Raw genomic sequence first — 13,796 nt, forward strand, 5'->3', positions numbered from 1 at the left:
GCTCAGTCAGTTAAGCATCTGCCTTTGGCTCAGGTCAGGATCCTGGGGTCCTGGGATCAAGTCTTGTGTCAGGCTCCCTGCTCAGTGGGGAGTCTGCTTCTCCTTCTGCCTCTGCCCCCTGCTCATGCTTGGTCTCTCTCTCAATAAATAAAAAAATTTTTAAAAAATAGGCAATGGTTGTTGAAGGAGTAGTGGGGAGGACAAACAACAAATGGACACGTGGAATGAGACAGCTGGGAGTGCATGTGATGAGGAAGTACAGGGCCAAGAAAGCAGGCAGTGTGAGAGGGGAGCCGGGTTTTGCAATGAAGTTGGGGAGGGGGAGAAGATGCTGGACATAGACTTGCAGGGGTGACAGTGTGAGTCCGCACTGGGATCCTGGGATTGAGTCCTGCATCAGGCTCCAAGCAGGGAGCCTGCTTCTCCCTCTGCCTGTCTCTGCCTCTCTGTGTTTCTCATGAATAAATAAAATCTTTTTTAAAAAAACGCAAAAAAGCAAAAAACAAAACAAAACAAAACAAAATGCGGCACTCAGTAGACCGCAAAAAACACACCTGTGCACAAGATTAACTGAAATAAGGGTAAAAAAAAAGCCCAGGGTTGCCCTGTGCCACCTCGGCAGGAACACATGCGACAGGGACTCAAATTTTTCTCCACCCTGTGCATGTCTGAGGATGACCTTGAAAACACCAAGAGCAGTGATGATTTTGAGGATGTAAACTGCAGTGAGTATGCAACTTTGCAAATATGGAGGATCATAATCCAGAAATTATAAGGATCAGCTGTAATAATAATAGTAATGAAGTATGACAACTAATAATTGAGCGCTGCTCAGAGGGCTGACTGTGGAACAGTCTATGGAAATGCTGGTGACTCCAGGTACCGTAGGTACCCCCATTGGGTAAATGAGGCAACAGGCCTAGAGAGGGAGACTGACTTGCTTGCTCAAGGTGGTGGAGCAGGGGTTGGAACTCAATTGGGTGGGCTCCAGAGTAGCCAGCTGCAGGAGGGCTGAAGCCTGTAGCGTTTGCACCCGCTTCTCAGGCATCCCCCCACCTTCCTGGAGAGGGGGAGCTGGGAGCCCTGGGCATGCCTGTTCAGCCTCAGTCCCCTCTGTCACACAGGCTAGTGGTGATGAGAGCGAACACAGATCCCAGCCCTACCACTGGTAAGCATGTGCCCATGGGCCAGTCACTTCTCGTTAGGGCTTTTGAGACAAGTACACGAGGAACAGTGCCTGGCACAGAGTAAGCTGCCAATTTATTTGTCCCATGTAAGTTCATGAGGGCTGCTGTGCCAACCCAGGTCACCATGTTGAGCCAATGGAACAAAACACACAAAGACAAAAGCCCTGATTTCTGGGAGCTGATGATTTAGAAAGAAAAGGAGACACCGTACAAGGAACTGCATAGCTCAACACCAATGGCCAACTCTGAGAGTTGCCAGGAAGGACAGAGCCTCCCCCAGAGGGCCTGACCTCATGAGGGGTTGGGGTGGACAAGGGAGGCTTCCTTAAGAAATGAATATTGAACTGAGGGTGAAGAACAGTCTAGGTGTGAACCAGATTGGCAATGGGACTAGTAGGGATGGAAGAGCATTCTAGGCCGAGAAGAGTAGGTGCAAAGGCCCTGGGGGAAGGGCCAGGCCGACAGGCGTGGTCTGGTTATACTAGTTACTACCATATTGCAACAAACACCTGAGAATAGCCATTGTCCCAAGCCCCTCCAGGGCTGCTGGTGGCCGTATCCCTTTCTGGAACACCCTGGACTGGCTCACGGTTTTCTGACTGGCTAGCTCTGGGCACAGAGATGGGGTATGGGGGGTTGCTCCAGGATCTTGGTCTGATGGTTAATACCTCCCACCTTCCTGTTACCAGTTAAATATTTGGAAGACAACCCCCAAGGGGAGGATGGAACTTCATGTTCTATGCTCCCACCAGGCAGGATTGTTCTAGAAGATGGAGCAGGAGAGGTGAAGGGCACCTTACCACAAGCAGGGCAAAGAGGATGACTCCGCAGCTCCACATATCTGCCCGGCGGCCGTCATACTTCTCCCCCTGGAAAGGAGAAGGCCCTGCCATGACTGAGTCTGTCCACCACACTCCTGCCATGCCTCCCTCCTCTCCACCTGCTCACTCACCTTAATCACCTCTGGACATGCATAGTGGGGGGACCTGAGGGAGAGAGGTGGTGTGAGCTTCTGGCCGGCTTCTCACTCCCTCCCCGGGACGACGGAGGCCAGGCCCCCACTCACCCACAGCTGGTCTCCAGGAGGCTGTCCCCCACCTGCAGGGATGCCATGCCAAAGTCTGCGATGCGGATGTTGTTTTTCTCATCCAAAAGCAGGTTCTCAGGCTTCAGGTCTCTGTGGCTGAGGCAGGCAGGTGGGGCTCAGGCCTCTGGTCTCCTCCCAGAGGCCGAGGCCCTGGTTACTATATCTCAGAGGTGGGCCCTTCTGGAAACTATTATGGACAATTTCAAACATGCTCCCAAATAGAAGAATATAAGGAAGCCCCATGTGCCCATCCCCCAGCCTCATCTGTTACCAACTCAGGGCAAATCTGTTACCAACTCAGGCCTTATCTACACCCATACATACTCTCTTTCCTCCACTGGATTATTTAATAGGAGACCCCAGATAGTATATGATTTTATCCACAAATATTTGAATAGGTACTAAGTGAGATATTCTGAGTTAAGAGGGCTAATGTTGAGCTACTTCCATACTGAATAATAATAATGTCACCCCAAGCCAGTCACTGGTCCCTTCCTGGAGACACCTGCCCTCTCCCCTGGAGCAAAATTCCTCAAGTTTTAAGGTTTGATATCTTGGTGGGGGAGCGCTGAGGATTCTACAGTTTCTGTTGGAAGTGGTCAGTAACTGGGTCATACCTGTTGTTAAACATGTTGACTATTGCCCCCTAGAGGTCAGTGTTTTTAATGTCAGGATTTTGACAGGGTCTTGTCCATAGGGAGGTGTTGACAATTTAAATGGGATGCTTTTCCATTACCAATCTTTACTCCCTGCGGAACTCTGAGCCCCTCTGCCCCGATACCCACCCCAATCTCTATCCCAGAGACTGAAGGAGTGCAAACAAATAAGGCTGAAAAGACAAGCTCAAGGCCATTCACCGAGAAAAAGATGGTATTTTCCTATGGACATTTACATGCCAAAAAAACAAACTTCAACCCTTACCTCACATCACAGACAAATATTAATTTGAAATGTATCATGGGCCTAAATGCAAGAGCTAAAACTATATAACTTCCAGAAGCAAATGTAAGAGGAAGCCTTAGGGACCTTGAGCTGGGCAAGGATCTATAGACTGGGCAGAAAAAGCATAAACTGTACAAAAAATATTGACCAACTTGAGTTTATCAGAATTTAAAACTTGCTTTTCAAAAAACATTCCTACAAAAACACAAAAGTGGCGTGCCTGGCTAGTTCGTTTGGAACAGTGTGTGACCTTTTTTCTCTTTTTTTTGGGGGGGGTTTATTTATTTATTTGAGACAGAGCATGGCGGGGGAGGGGGGCAGAGGGACAAGGAGATTCCCTGCTGAGCATGGGGTGATCCCAGGACCATAAGATCATGACCTGAGCTGCAGTCAGATGGTTAACTGACTGAGCCACCCAGGTGCCCCAAGCGCACAACTCTTGATCTTGGGGTCCTAAGTTCAAGCCCCACATTGGATGTAGAGATTACTTAAAGAATTTTTAAAAGTTGTTTAAAAAAATTAAATTAAAAAAATTTAAAACTGAAAAGCATGTCACAGACTGGGAGAAAAAACTTGAAAAATACAGTTAATAAAATATTTGTTCTTAGAATAAAGAACCCTTAGGAGTAACTCCTAGACCTATCTTTTCTCAGAATAAAGAATTCTTACAACTCAATAATAAAAAGACAACTCAATAAAAAATGGGCAAAGGATCTGAATGGACATTTTTTTCAAGGAAGATAAATGAATGGCCAATAAGCACATGGAAAGATGTTCTACATCATTAGTCATCAGGGAAATACAAATCAAAACCACAATGAGGTACCACTTCATACCCGCTAGGATGGCTATCAAAAAGTCAAATGGGGGCACCTGGGTGGCTCAGTGGTTGAGCATCTGCCTTTGGCTCAGGTCCTGATCCTGTGGTCCTAGGATTGAGTTTTGCATCAGACTCCCTGCGGGGAGCCTGCTTCTCCCTCTGCCTGTGTCTCTGCCTCTCTCTCTCTCTCTCTGTGTGTCTCTCATGAATAAATAAATAAATAAATAAATAAATAAATAAATAAATAAATAAAATTTTTAAAATATATTTTATTTATTTATTCATGAGAGACACAGAGAGAGAGAGAGAGAGGCAGAGACACAGGCAGAGGGAGAAGCAGGCTCCATGCAGGGAGCCCGATGTGGGACTTGATCCCGGGACTCCAGGATCATGCTCTGAGCCAAAGGCAGACACTTTAACTGCTGAGCCACCCCGGTGTCCCAAAATCTTTTCTTTAAAAAGTCACATGACATGATAACAAGTGTTGGCAAGGACATACAGAGATTGGAACCCTCATGCACTGCTGGCGGGGATGGTGAAGGGTACAGTCGCTTTGGAGAATGATCTGGCACTTCCTCAAAAGGCTAAGCAGAGTTCCTACATGACCTGACTACTCCACCCCCAGAGATGTACCTGAAAATTGAAAACACAGGTATGCACTTGAATGTTCCCATATTCATGTTATTTACAACAGCCAAAAAACAGAAACAACTAAAGTGTCCATCAGCTGGGGAATGGATAAACAAGATATGACATATCTGCACAATGGAATACTGTTCAGCCATGAAAAGGAAGGAAGTACTGACACATGCTACCACATGGATGAACGCTGAAAACATTTTGCTGAGTGAAAGAAGCCAGACACAGACCACATATACTATGGTTTCATTTATAGGAAATGTCCAGAATTGGCAAACTCATGGAGACAAAAAGCAGATTGGTGGTCGTCGGAGGCTGGGGGGAGGGTGTGTGTGTGACTGCTTAATGGGTACAAGGTGATGATTTTGGGGGTGAGGAAAATCTTCCAAAATTACATAGCAGCAATGCACAACACTGGGTCCACCAAACCCCACTGAATTTTATACTTTAAAAGGGTGAATTTTATGATACATGAGTTACATCTCAATTTTTAAAAAGGAATAAAGATTTATTTTGGGGCTGCACCACACTGGCTTCCAGTCAGCCTTGTGGGCAGCGCTCATCCCAGCCTCCCCTCCGCTGCCCCCTCACCAGATGGAGTAGCTGTGGCAGAAGTCCAGCGCCGACACGATCTGGCGGAAGAACTTCCGGGCCTCCTTGGGTGTCAGTCTCCCCTTCTTTACCAGGTAGTCAAAGAGCTCACCTCCGGAGACATGTTCCAGAACCAGGTACCTGGGGGGACGTGGAGGGGCCAGAGGGCTGGAAGGGGCATGTGGAGGACCAAAGAGCCTGGTCTCCCTCTTTCAAAAGCCCTTGGACCGCAGCACAAGACCTCCATCCCACTGTAAGCAAAGAATCCCGTCTCCTGAGACCCGGGACAGGGTGGGGGTGGGGGTGGGGGTGGGGGTGGGGGTGGGGGGAGACTTCAGTTCCCATGAGTCCCCGGGAGGAGAAGACTCCAGTTCCCATGAGTCTCTGGGAGGAGGGGGAGAAGAAGACACCAATTCCCATGAGTCCCTCAGCAAAAGAGACTCCAATTCCCATCAAGCCTCTGGGAAACGAAAACTCAATTCCCCCCAGCTCTAGGCAGCCAACTCCCATGGCAATTTTAGGAGTATCAGTACTCTGACTCCTAGTTATTTCAGGAGATAACGACAACTCTGTTAGCACCTGGAGGATAGAAACACCTCAATTCTCACAGGACGCTGGGACATAAAGACACCCCCGTCCTCCACTCCCATCAGCTTCTGGAAAGCCGAGCCTCTCATTTCTGTAAGCCTCTGGGAGGTAGAAACTCGAATTCTCATTAATTCCTGGTAAATAACGACTGCAGTGTGCACCAATCTAAGTCAACGACCATAAGGTAAAAGACTACAAGTCCCATTAGCTCTTGAGAGGTTTAAAAATTCCCAACTCTCAGAAGTTTCTGGGACATGGGCTCTTAATTTTTTCCATCAGCACCTGGACCCCTAAGACTCCAAATCCCATCAGGCTCCGGGAGGCTAAACTCTGATTCCCACCAGCCCCTGGGAACAAGAGTTCAATTTATATGAGCTCAGGGAAGGCTGATAGTCCTCTGTGAAACCCAAACTCCCATGGGGCCCCCTCTATCTACCTAGGTGGAGTGGGAGTGATAGCTCCAGCAGTTGGTGACAAAGCCCCTCCCTGCTGCCACACCTGGGGCAGCCTGAGGACTACAATTCCCATGAGCCCCTGGGGCCGGGCCGCTTCCTGCCTGGGGAAACCCTGCCCAGCATCTGATGGGTATTGGATGGAGTCAGTTCATTCTGGGGACTCTGTGGTGGGGGCAGGAATCTGGCCCCTCACCCGCTGCCTAGCCCAGCTGTCCCTTGGGTCACCAGAGTCAGACAAAGGCCTGTTGTCTGTACCGTAGGCAGCTGGACTCCACTCCCATCTTCCTGGAGGGTAATCAACTTTGAGACACAGACTCGGAACTCCTAAGCAGGCCATTTTTGGGGTGTCCATCACAGCACCCATGGTTATGAGGGATCAGGAGAGGGGTGGTTTAGGAAGGAGGATTCACTGAGCCTCAGGCTTTGCTAAACTCCCATTGCCTCAGTGAAGAGGAGTAAGGTGGGGATCTGCCCTTAGCAAGCTGGATCTGGTTGAGGGCATCCAGATTATCTAGCAGAGAATGTTCCCTGTAGTCCAGTATGGTGGGGGCCTGAGGCTGGGAATAAGGGCCAGGATGGATCTCTGTCCCCCATTCAGGATGGCTGATGCGGCTGTCCTGTTGCTAGGGCATATTTGGCCCTTCGCATCAGTCTAGGCCAGTCGGTGTGGGAGCAAGGATTATGTGTGTGTGTATGTATGTGTGGGAGGGCCTCTGTGCAGTAGCAAAGGGACAGACTGGCCCTTCCGTGACTCTAGTCAGGAGACCTTAAGTCTCTCCAGGCCCCTCCAGGACTTGTTTCCAGAAAGGTCCCACCCTAGGAACTTGGGGTGGGGGGTGAAAGGGGGGCTGGGTGTCTATAAATACCTACAAATATTTCTTGTTCTCGTAGACATCGTGCAGCTTGAGGACATGTGGGTGTTCAATAAGCTTCAGGATGGCGATCTCCCGCTCCACCTGGGGGGAGCACGGGACATGGGAATGGAGGTCAGCATGGCCCCCATCCCTCCCCTCAGCCCCAAAGGGATCTCCTCCTCCAGTGCACACACACCTTCATCAGCACTGACTCCGACAGCTTCTCCCGGTTCACGATCTTGATGGCGACCTTCTGGCCCGTGATGCAGTGCACCCCGAGTTTAACCAGCCCTGGGGAAGCAGGACTGAAACTGGGGGGGGGGGTGGTCCCAGAGCCCTCGCCCAGCCTCTGGCTCCTGAGTCTCCATTATGACCCCCTTTCCTCCTCCTTTCCCTGCTGGCCTGAATCACCCTGACCTGGGCTCCCAGGGCTCTGACAGCTACCATTCCCACAAAACACATTCTCTTCTTGCTGTTGCCTGTAGACATAGACATTCTGTTTTGTCCGCCCCCCCTCCTTTAGATAGTCTCTACACCCACGTGGGTCTCAAACTCATAACCCCGAGACCAAGAACCAAGAGCTGCAGGCTCCACTGACTGCGACAGCCAGATGCCCCTGTTCTGTCCCTTCTGGTTGTCTGTCCCTCTCTGCCTGCCATCACCTCCATAGCCACTCCTGATTCTCTCCCTGATTCTCTGTCCTCATGTACCCCTTCAAATCCATCTCTCCACAGAATCTTTCCTCACTGTGTCTCCATAATTTTGTCTCCCTGCCTGCCTGATTCACCCTGTCTCTCTCTCCCTCTCTCTCTCTCTCAACCCATCACTTCCTTAAATTCTCTGCTCTTCAATCTTCTGGAGACTCCATGTCTCCCAAGGAATATACTTTCACATTTGTCTCCTTCCCAGACCATCCTCCTCCACCTCCTCCTAAACCCTGACCTTTTAATCCCCTCCTTTAATCTGGTTTTAGTAGCAGCTGTAGCTGGGAGCATGCAAACCCCAAGAGTATGCCTACTTCCCAAGGGTAAGGCCCAAAGCCACAGATCCTGGAGTTCAGGCCCCCAGCCCTCCTCCCTCAGTCCCCCTCACCCAGGAGCCTGGGCCCCCAGTCCCTCAGCCCCTCCTCCCTCAGACCCAGGAGTCCAGGCCCCCAGCCCCCTCCTCCCTCAGACCAAGAAGCCCAGGCCCCCAGTCCCTCTGCTTCTCCTCCTTCAGACCCAGGAGTCCAGGCCCATGGCCCCTTCCTCTTCCATAACTCAGGAATTCAGGTCAGTGACACCTTCACACCCTTACCACTAGGATCCTGAGGTCTGAGCCTTTCCCTTCCCTGTTGCCCTGGAACCTCAGCTTCACAAGAGATTGAGGGCCCACCCCTGGGCCTCCTGCCTAGGACACGGGTGTGCAGCTCCTGCTTCACACCCACCCACCCTCCACCTGGCAAGAAAGAGGCCCCGACTGGAGCCAGCCTTTAGCAACAGCAAAGGATGACCCCTGATTCCACAAGCACTCCTGGGAGATTTGACTTTCCCTGTCAATTTCTGTTCCCCACACTGAGCCAGCATGCTGGAATGGGGAGAATGCTGCAGACCCCATCACCCGAGCCTCACTGCTGGTCACCCAGACAGCCTGCCAGGAGAGCCTGAGGCCCTCCTCAGCCAGAGAGCAGTGCAGAGGGAAGCGGCTGCCCCGGGGTGCACCCCCATCCCGTGGCGTACTGCAGCAAGCACCTCAGCTCCTGGTGCAGGCTGATGATCCCTTGCTGCAGGCCGGCCTCCCTTCCCCATCGTGGCCCTGGAGCCCTTCCAACTTCTGACCCCCATGAGGTGGGAGCCTTTGGGCCTCAGCACCTCCCTCCAGGAGTCCAAGCCCCCAGCCCCCTCCAACCTCGGGACCCAGCACACTGGACCCCAAGTCCCCTCTCTGTGAGGGACCCCTGGGTCTGGGCATTCGGCCCCTGCCCTTTGAATACCCATGAGTCCCGCCCTCTGCCCCCAGCTCTCCAGCCCCCCGCCCCAGGTGTCCCCTCCCCAGGCTCACCTGTCTGTCCTTTTCCCAGCGTCTTCTCCAGGCGATAGGGGCCCACATATTGGGCATGCTGGGGTGGGTGTGGGTGTGGGTGCGGGAGGTGGTAGGCGGGGGAACCCCCGCCCCCCTCCTTGGCCCCGGACGACATGGTGCCCTTGGTCCCGGCCCGACCGGCCCCCCGGCCGCCCCCCCTGCGGCAGGTCGCCCCGTCCCTCCGGTGGGGGCCGGCGACAGCTCCGTCCCGGCCCCCCCGGCTGCTCCCCACCTCTCCGGGGGTCCCCAGGGGGCTGAGCTGGGCGCCCCCCCCCGTCGGCGGGCCGCGGAGCTGGGGGAGGGGGGGCTGGCCCGGGGGAGGGGGGGTCAGGCCCCGGGAGTCAGCATGGCCCGGGGGGGCTGCGCGGCCCCCCCTCCCCAGCCCGTCCCTGGCCGGCCCCCCCCTTCCTGCGCCTCCCCCCGCCGGGGGGGTCTGAGGTGCGGGCCGGCGGATGCTGCAGGCCGAGGTCCCCCCCACCCCCCCACGCGCCCTCTCTCCTCCGCCTCCTCCTCCTCTCCTCCTCCCCCCGCCACCTCGTCCTTTCTCTCCGGCACGCTGACATCACCATCCGGGGACTCCGGGCCCTTCCCCAAAGTTAACCCTTTCGGAGGGGGGAGGGGGAGCCGGGGCAGGGGGCGGGCCTGGGCGCCGGAGGGATGGCGAAGAGGTGGGAGGGTGCAGGGAGGATGGAGGGATGCAGGAGGAGAGAGGATGGAGGAGAGGCAAGGGACCGAGATGCGGAGCCAAGAGACCAGGGCAGGGATGGAGCCGCACAAAGGGAGAGGGAGTCTGAAATAGAGACGGGGACACTCGGCGACAGCGCTGGCGCAGGCAAGGGACCATGCAGCGGTGGGCAGAGACGGAAGAGCAGGCAGGGACGAAGAGCTGGAGAGACAGAGACAGGGAGATGGAAGAGATGTGATGGGGACCGGGAGAGACAGCGATACCGAGAGAACCGGGCGGGGAGACAGAGAGACAGGGACAAGGCGGGAACAATGTGGAAGAAAGACAGAAGGATGGAGAGTCAGAGAGAAGAGTGGGAGAGAGGTGGAAAGGGATGGGGGTCAGGAAGAGGAATGGACAGGTGGAAAGGGAGAGCGATGGCGAGGAGAACCTTAAACCCACAGTGGTGTTGGTACCGGTCCACAGGTGCACAGGTGCAGGGCACATGCTGGGGAACACAGGGACACACTGCAGGGGCAGACTAAGAGGGAAATAATTTGGGAGTTGCCCGACTAAGACTCATCCCTGCTTCTCCAGGCCTCCAAGCCTGCCCTCACCCCCAGGCCTCCTTTCCCCACCAGCACTAGGGGACCCATCCATTCCATTTAGGATTCTCAATGCTCCCGTTGAGAACCTTCCAGAACTCCCTTAGGTCCCTGTGTGTTTAGACCCCTGAATATTCTCTGTGCCCACAAGAGGGTCTCCTCAATCTTTATATGGGCCTTCATATAATTATACACCCCCCCACCATGGCACATCACATAGATATCCACATAATCCAGGACTCCCCCATATCAAGTACCCAAAGGTGTTAGGCATCCCTTTAATCCCTAAGTCCCCTAGAACGTGGATCCAAGAGCTTCTATTCTCTTAGTCAACCATCTTCATTCCATGAATCTTTATTGAGTGGTAAATCTGAGCTGGCACTATCCATATGCTGAGGGGACGGCAACTATCCCAATCAATCAAGATCCCTGCCCTGTGGAGCTCCCACTGCAGTGGGTGAGGCGAGTGATAAGCAAGATGAGCAAAATATTTGGTATGTTTGACAGTGGAGACCAGTGCTAAAGAGCAGATTAAAGCAGGGAGGGGGACAGGAAGTGTTCATTGGGTAGAGTATGATTTTTGATATGGTGCCAAGAAAGACTCCTCCAGTGTGGGGATGTTGAAGGAAAATGAGGGTCCGAGCTGTGTGGACAAAGTACCTTCCATGTAGGGGATAGCAAATGCAAAGGCCCTGTGGTGGGAGTGTTCCTGGTGTGTTGTGGGAACATTGAAGGCCCTGTGTGGCCAGAGGGGAGCAAGTGAGGGGGAGAGAGAGAGAAAATGAGGCGAAGAGACAGATCATATAGGGCCTTAGAAGCAGCGTAACCGGGCAGCCCCAGTGGCTTGGCGGTTTAGTGCCGCCTTCAGCCCAGGGTGTGATCCTGGAGACCCAGGGTCAAGTCCCATGTCAGGCTCCCTGCATGGAGCCTGCTTCTCCCTCCGCCTGTGTCTCTGCCTCTCTCTCTCTCCTTTTTTTTTTTTTTAATTTTTTTTAATTTTATTTATGATAGTCACACAGAGAGAGAGAGAGAGGCAGAGACACAGGCAGAGGGAGAAGCAGACTCCATGCACCGGGAGCCCGACGTGGGACTCGATCCCGGGTCTCCAGGATCGCGCCCTGGGCCAAAGGCAGGCGCCAAACCGCTGCGCCACCCAGGGATCCCTCTCTCTCCTTTTTAAAAAAATATTTATTTATTTATGATAGACATAGAGAGAGAGAGAGAGAGAGAGAGAGAGAGAGGCAGGGACACAGGTGGAGGGAGAAGCAGGCTCCACGCTGGGAGCCCGATGTGGGACTCCATCCCGGGACTCCAGGATTGCGCCCTGGGCCAAAGGCGTCTAGACGCTAAACCCCTGAGCCACCCAGGGATCCCCTCTGCCTCTCTCTCTCTCTCTCTCTCATAAATAAATAAAATATTTTTTTTAAAAAGAAGCTGGGTAACCATATGCCTGGTATTCTGTAATTTTTTTTAGTTATTATTTTTTTAAATTTAGGGGCCCATGGGTGGGTCAGTTGGTTAAGCATCTGCCTTGGGTTCAGGTCATGATCCTGGGGTCCTGGGATTGAGCCCCACATTTGGCTCCCTGCTCCACGGGGAGCGTGCTTCTCTCTCTCCTCCTCGCTTCTGCTCTCACTCGGTATCTGTTTCTCAAATAAATAAAATCTAAAAAAAAAAAAGATTTCATTTATTTATTTGAGAGAGAGAGCACAAGCAGGGGGAGTGGCAGAGGTAAAGGCAACATTTACATGTTGTAAATAATATAAACTGACTTGTACCTAGGTGTATATAAGTTTGGGAGGGTAAATAACAGTCCCCAGAGATGCCCACATTCTAATTCCCAGAACCTGTGCATGTATCACCTTATAGAGCCAAAGGGACTTTGCAGATGTGATTGAGTTGAAGATATTGAGATGGGAAGATGATCCTGGTTATTGGGGTGCACCCTAAATGTAATCACAAGGGTCCTTCTGAGGGGCAGGCAGCAGAGTCAGAGAAAGAGATGGGATGATGATGGAAGCAGAAGCCAAAGCAATGCAGTCACAACCCCAGGCGTGTGGGTGTCCTCCAGACGCCAGAAGAGGCAGGAAGCAGATTCTCTCCTAGAGCTTCCAGAAGGAACACAGCCCTGCCGACACCCTGGTTCAAACTCAGTAAGAACCACTTTGGACTTCTAACCAGCAGAACTATAGGATAATAAATCTGTTGTTTTAAGCCACCAAAATTTTTTTAAAGATTTTATTTATTCATGACCGACACAGACACAGAGAGAGAGAGAGGCAGAGACATAGAGGGAGAAGCAGGCTCCTCGCAGGAAGCCTGATGCAGGACTCGATACTGGGACAGGGGACTATGCCCTGAGCTGAAGGCAGAAGCTCTACCGCTGAGCTACCCAGGTGTCCCCATGCCACCACATTTTTTATAATTTAAAGGCAGCAACAGAAAACTAATACAATAGGGTACAGGGGTTGGGGGTGGGAGCCCAGATGAGAGCTATTCTGTTCAGTGCTACAAACACTGCCCACTGTGCGTGTAGCTTTTATGTTGTCTTCCTATTTCCGCCCCAAATATAACCTGGAACACACCAGGCCTGGCAGTGAACACCAGCACCGGAGGCTGAGTACAGCCTTCTCCTGACGGGGCGGGACCTCTAATGGGAGACTGGGACCGGGCTTTCTCTAAGCCCAGCTCAAGGCAAACACCTCTCTCAGGCCAGGCGTATTCCCAAAGCTGAACCCCAAAAGCGGAGAACACAGTGGGCTCGCCTCCCAGGGCACCTTGTTTGGGCATTTTGCTTCAGGTTCGTCTTTCAAGAATCCCCTCCCATGCATCTGGCAGGTCTCAGGGAGGATTCCAAGAGCTAGAGCCTGGATGGTAACAGGTGTCTGCACAGGAGCTGCAGCAAGGACCAGGTAGCCCCCTTTGACGACTGGGGAAACTGAAGCCAAGAGAGGGGTGAGGTGGGCCAAGGGTGCTTACGTCAGATGTTAGAGGTGACAAGCCAGGGCTCCAGGAAAAGGTGGGTAGGGGGTCTAGGTGAGGGGCCTGCACTACCCGCAAGGAGGGGGTGGGGCCTACCGGGCACCAGCACGGGGCGGGGCTTAGGTCAGGGGCGGGGCTAAGCTGGGAGAGGCCGAAAGGCCTAGAATAGGGGCGGAGCTTGAGGTAGCAGGGAGGGGCGGGAACATAGGTGTGGGCGGGGTCTGGCCGAGGCGGAGCTGACTGGGGGCGGGGCGAGGGTGGAGCTTGAAGGGAAGTCGAGGGGGCGGAGCTCGCTGAGGGGCGGGATCCGGGTTGGGGGCG

General features: G+C 53.0%; 1 protein-coding gene and 1 long non-coding RNA gene across 4 annotated transcripts in view; one reads left to right on the forward strand and one right to left on the reverse strand.

The window, feature by feature from the left end:
* Positions 1–9,474, reverse strand: part of BRSK1 (BR serine/threonine kinase 1) — a 17,743-nt gene extending 8,269 nt beyond the window's left edge. The window contains exons 1-7 of one of the 2 annotated variants that reach the window (XM_072818694.1): positions 9,204–9,474; positions 7,360–7,454; positions 7,180–7,265; positions 5,267–5,407; positions 2,254–2,370; positions 2,140–2,173; positions 1,988–2,056 (exon numbers count right to left, since the gene is read on the reverse strand). In XM_072818694.1, coding sequence (XP_072674795.1) covers positions 1,988–2,056; positions 2,140–2,173; positions 2,254–2,370; positions 5,267–5,407; positions 7,180–7,265; positions 7,360–7,454; positions 9,204–9,339 — 678 coding nt within the window. In that variant the 5' untranslated portion in view covers positions 9,340–9,474. Of the gene's footprint in view, positions 1–1,987; positions 2,057–2,139; positions 2,174–2,253; positions 2,371–5,266; positions 5,408–7,175; positions 7,266–7,359; positions 7,455–9,203 lie in introns of those variants that run through there. The other variant, XM_072818695.1, reaches the window with a different exon arrangement.
* LOC140629176 (uncharacterized) lies at positions 5,626–7,647 on the forward strand. Of its 2 annotated transcripts, none has more exons than XR_012027030.1 (2): positions 5,626–6,038; positions 7,201–7,647. It is a non-coding gene; the product is annotated as an uncharacterized lncRNA (long non-coding RNA). The 2 variants fall into 2 exon arrangements; XR_012027031.1 differs by lacking the exon at positions 5,626–6,038 and adding an exon at positions 6,446–6,601.
* Positions 9,475–13,796: the final 4,322 nt, after the last annotated feature.

The sequence above is a fragment of the Canis lupus genome, assembly GCF_048164855.1.
Source record: "Canis lupus baileyi chromosome 1 unlocalized genomic scaffold, mCanLup2.hap1 SUPER_1_unloc_2, whole genome shotgun sequence".
Lineage (NCBI taxonomy): Eukaryota > Metazoa > Chordata > Mammalia > Carnivora > Canidae > Canis > Canis lupus.